Here is a 3,038-nt window from a genome sequence, read left to right on the forward strand (position 1 = left end):
TCCTCCTCCTTCTCGCACTTGCGGCGGCGCAGGAACGCCTCCTGCTTCGCCTGCACTGTGTCGGGCCAGAAGTCCGTGCGCGCCTTGGATGCCTCTCGCCGCCGTGCGTCCTCCTGCTGCCTGTGGGCGCCGTGGACATCCTCGTCAGGGGCGGCGAGGCGGCGTATCGCGTCGAGCTCACTCTCGGACATGGTGCCAACGCGGTAGAGCAGCCGGCCCTGCGCCACAGCGTTGGCGAGGCCGACCTTGCGCCGCGGATCAACACGTGCACGCGTCATGGCGGACGACGACAGCCCCGCTGCTGCTCCTGCCGCCGTTGTTGTTGCCGGCATTTACTCCCGTGGAATACAATGGTGAATGACGGCACGGGACGACGCTGATGATGACGCGGTCCCTCTACACCCTGCTACGGTTTTGCGCAATGCACTGCACCAGCGCCACCACCACACCACCAACTTTTGCAACACCCGGACTTGAAGAAAATGGGTCAAGAAGTGAAAGAGTGAGGAAGCGCACAAAAGAAAAAAAAACCGGAAGAGGAAGTAAGATGGGGTGGCACATGCAGACGCATAGCAACAACAGCAGGAGGAGGAACCACTTAGAGTAGTAATACAAACAGAAACAGAAGCGGCAGTAACCGTACACGCAAGTTCCTGCTTCCATTAGTAGCGTAACGGGTCAAGACAATACCATCATTCAGTCCACATCCCTGCGATACCCTCCCCGTGCGGGGTCTCAAGCATCATTCACCGCCGAAAGCTAATGATCACCAGAGCGGATCATCACACTCGTGTCGGCAGGGTTGAACTTCAGCAGCAAGTCCGAGAAGTCCACGTGTGTGAGGAACATGCGGCGGCAGCAGAACCTCTGCAGGTTGAAGGCGTCTAGCGCGGCCTCCTCCGACACTCCTTCCGCCACGAGATCGAGGTACAGCAGGTACTTGTCCGCTAGGACGTTGCCGCAGGTGAAGCAGCGGACCGGAATGATCATTTATCGCAACCGCCTCAATAACCGTCTCTCTCACAACACGTGGGAATTGTTTTGTTGTTTTCCAGCAGAGGCTGTTGACGCTCGACTAACGAACTCCGCAACAAAAATATGCGTGCGCATGCGCCCAGAGACACACAACGCGAATAAGTGAGTGAGACACGGGAAATAGAAAGAAAGAGATAGCTAGATAGATACATCGATAGATAGCGATTGAAGACACGGGACAACACCAATGAAGAGGCAAACTTCCACACAGCATTGTCGCCTGGGGCAGGTGGTTTATGCCCACAGCACACACACACACACACACACAGCACCGCAGCGAGAGAGAGAAGAACAGTCAGCGTTACGCGGATTGAGAGAGCCCCAAGGAGAGCGCACGCTCCACCCTGCATCTTCACCCCATGCGTGTAGCAGCACCGGCTTTTAAAAAAGGAAATACAAAGCACATGCCAAATTCCCCATCCTATATGACACAGCACCTATGCCGCTGAGTGAGTCCGCACCTTTTGCCAACTCCCCTGCCGCCTAGTCTTCTTTCTCCTCCTGACTCTTCTCGCCACTTCTCTCTCTCTCTCTCTCTCTATGTGTATGTGTGTATGGCCAGCGAAAACAAAAGCTTCTTTTCTTTTTTATGCATTATCCTATTTCGCATGCCATCGCAACGCCCCACCTCGTCGCAGCACCACTCACTACCACTTCCATGGCGTCTCCCGCACTCCACCGCCCCTGCCGCACTGCCCACAGACACACACACACACACACACACAGACACACATCATCTGCGGACGCGTCTACGCCCTGCGGTAGAACCACGGCTTGACGTTGATGAGCAACTCCAGCACACCAATCACGACCTCCACAAATACGAGCCAAATGACAATCCACTCGAGGCGCGCACCATGACGCTGTGAGAACTCCTCCGCAAGCATCGACAAGATCTCGTTTGCGGCGTCCAGCTTGTTGTCGAGCGCCTCCACACGCTCGGCGATCTCAAAGCACTCCTTCGTCGCCTGGAAAATAGGCTTTAGGTGGGCATTCTCCCAGAAGAAGTCTGGCTCGTCCATGAGGTTGGAGCCGCTCTTCAGCATCAGCCGGTAAGACAACACCTCCCCGCGCAGCTGCAGCAGCCGCCGTTCCGTGATAGTCGCGTGACCCTTCTCACGCAGCTCACGCGGCAGCGGAGAGCAGCTCTCCGTCAGCTCCTGCACCTTCAGCTCCAGGTAGTCGATCTTCGCCGACTGCGCGAGGGCGTGTGAGGCGCACAGCATGCTGACGTTGCTTGTATCGAAGTCCCCGCGGCCGAAGGGAATAACGAAATGGTCAAAGCGCAGCCGCTCGCGGAAGTCCTCGTCCGGCTCCAGCGTGTCCTTCCGCGCGAGGGTGTAGGTGCACCACACGGGGTAGTTCTCACTGACGAGCTGTGTCATGTAGCGGTTCACCATGTGTCGCGCGATAGAGCTGTTGGGAAGCATGAAGTCATTCTCGACAATCTTGAAGAAGCGCTGGTCAAAACCCCACCACACAATGGCTCCGTATTCAAACACGAAGAGGTCGAAACCGGCCTTGCGCGGGTGCGGCGAGACCGGCGGCACCGTCCACTCACCAGCCTTCTCACCCCCCGCGCCATTGCCGGTGTTGTTATTGTTGCTGTTATTAGTGTGGCTGACGGTGGCACTCTCAAGGCTGCGACTGCTGTGTGTGGCGATGGTGGACGCCCCACGCATCTCCTTTGTGCTCATCTCCTTGTCGGAGAAGCGGATGTGCAGGACGTCGAAGTCAAACTTGGTGTAGTAGCCCTGCGCGCGGTAGTGCGTCTCCAGCTCGCTGAGACAGAACTCGTCGGCGACGCACACGTACCCAACACGCCCCTTCGGCAACGCAGTGTTGTCACCGCCAACGCTGCTGGCGTGTGTGCCGCCCGGGCGGCGGTACTTCGTCTTGCGCAGCGCATTCTTCGACGCGACGGTGCGACTGCCGCTGGCGCGGTTGCGGAAGTACCCATCGCTGCCGTAGCGCGGCTCCACCGCACCGGGTGCCGTGCGTGC

The 3,038-nt window shown here is 57.9% G+C and overlaps 2 protein-coding genes across 2 annotated transcripts; both read right to left on the reverse strand.

The window, feature by feature from the left end:
- Positions 1–759: 759 nt before the first annotated feature.
- On the reverse strand, positions 760–990 carry DQ04_13011000 (DNA-directed RNA polymerase ii 8.2 Kd polypeptide; the record flags this gene model as incomplete). The annotated part of the gene is made up of 1 exon (XM_009316867.1): positions 760–990. The coding sequence occupies one exon, from the start codon at positions 988–990 to the stop codon at positions 760–762; it is 231 nt and encodes a 76-aa protein (XP_009315142.1).
- Positions 991–1,784: 794 nt separating this feature from the next.
- DQ04_13011010 (hypothetical protein) lies at positions 1,785–2,732 on the reverse strand (the record flags this gene model as incomplete). Its single annotated transcript, XM_009316868.1, has 1 exon — positions 1,785–2,732. One exon carries the CDS (start codon positions 2,730–2,732, stop codon positions 1,785–1,787), a length of 948 nt encoding a protein of 315 aa, XP_009315143.1.
- Between the last annotated feature and the right edge of the window lie 306 nt (positions 2,733–3,038).

This window comes from Trypanosoma grayi (assembly GCF_000691245.1).
Source record: "Trypanosoma grayi strain ANR4 Tgr_1301_V1, whole genome shotgun sequence".
Classification (NCBI taxonomy): domain Eukaryota; phylum Euglenozoa; class Kinetoplastea; order Trypanosomatida; family Trypanosomatidae; genus Trypanosoma; species Trypanosoma grayi.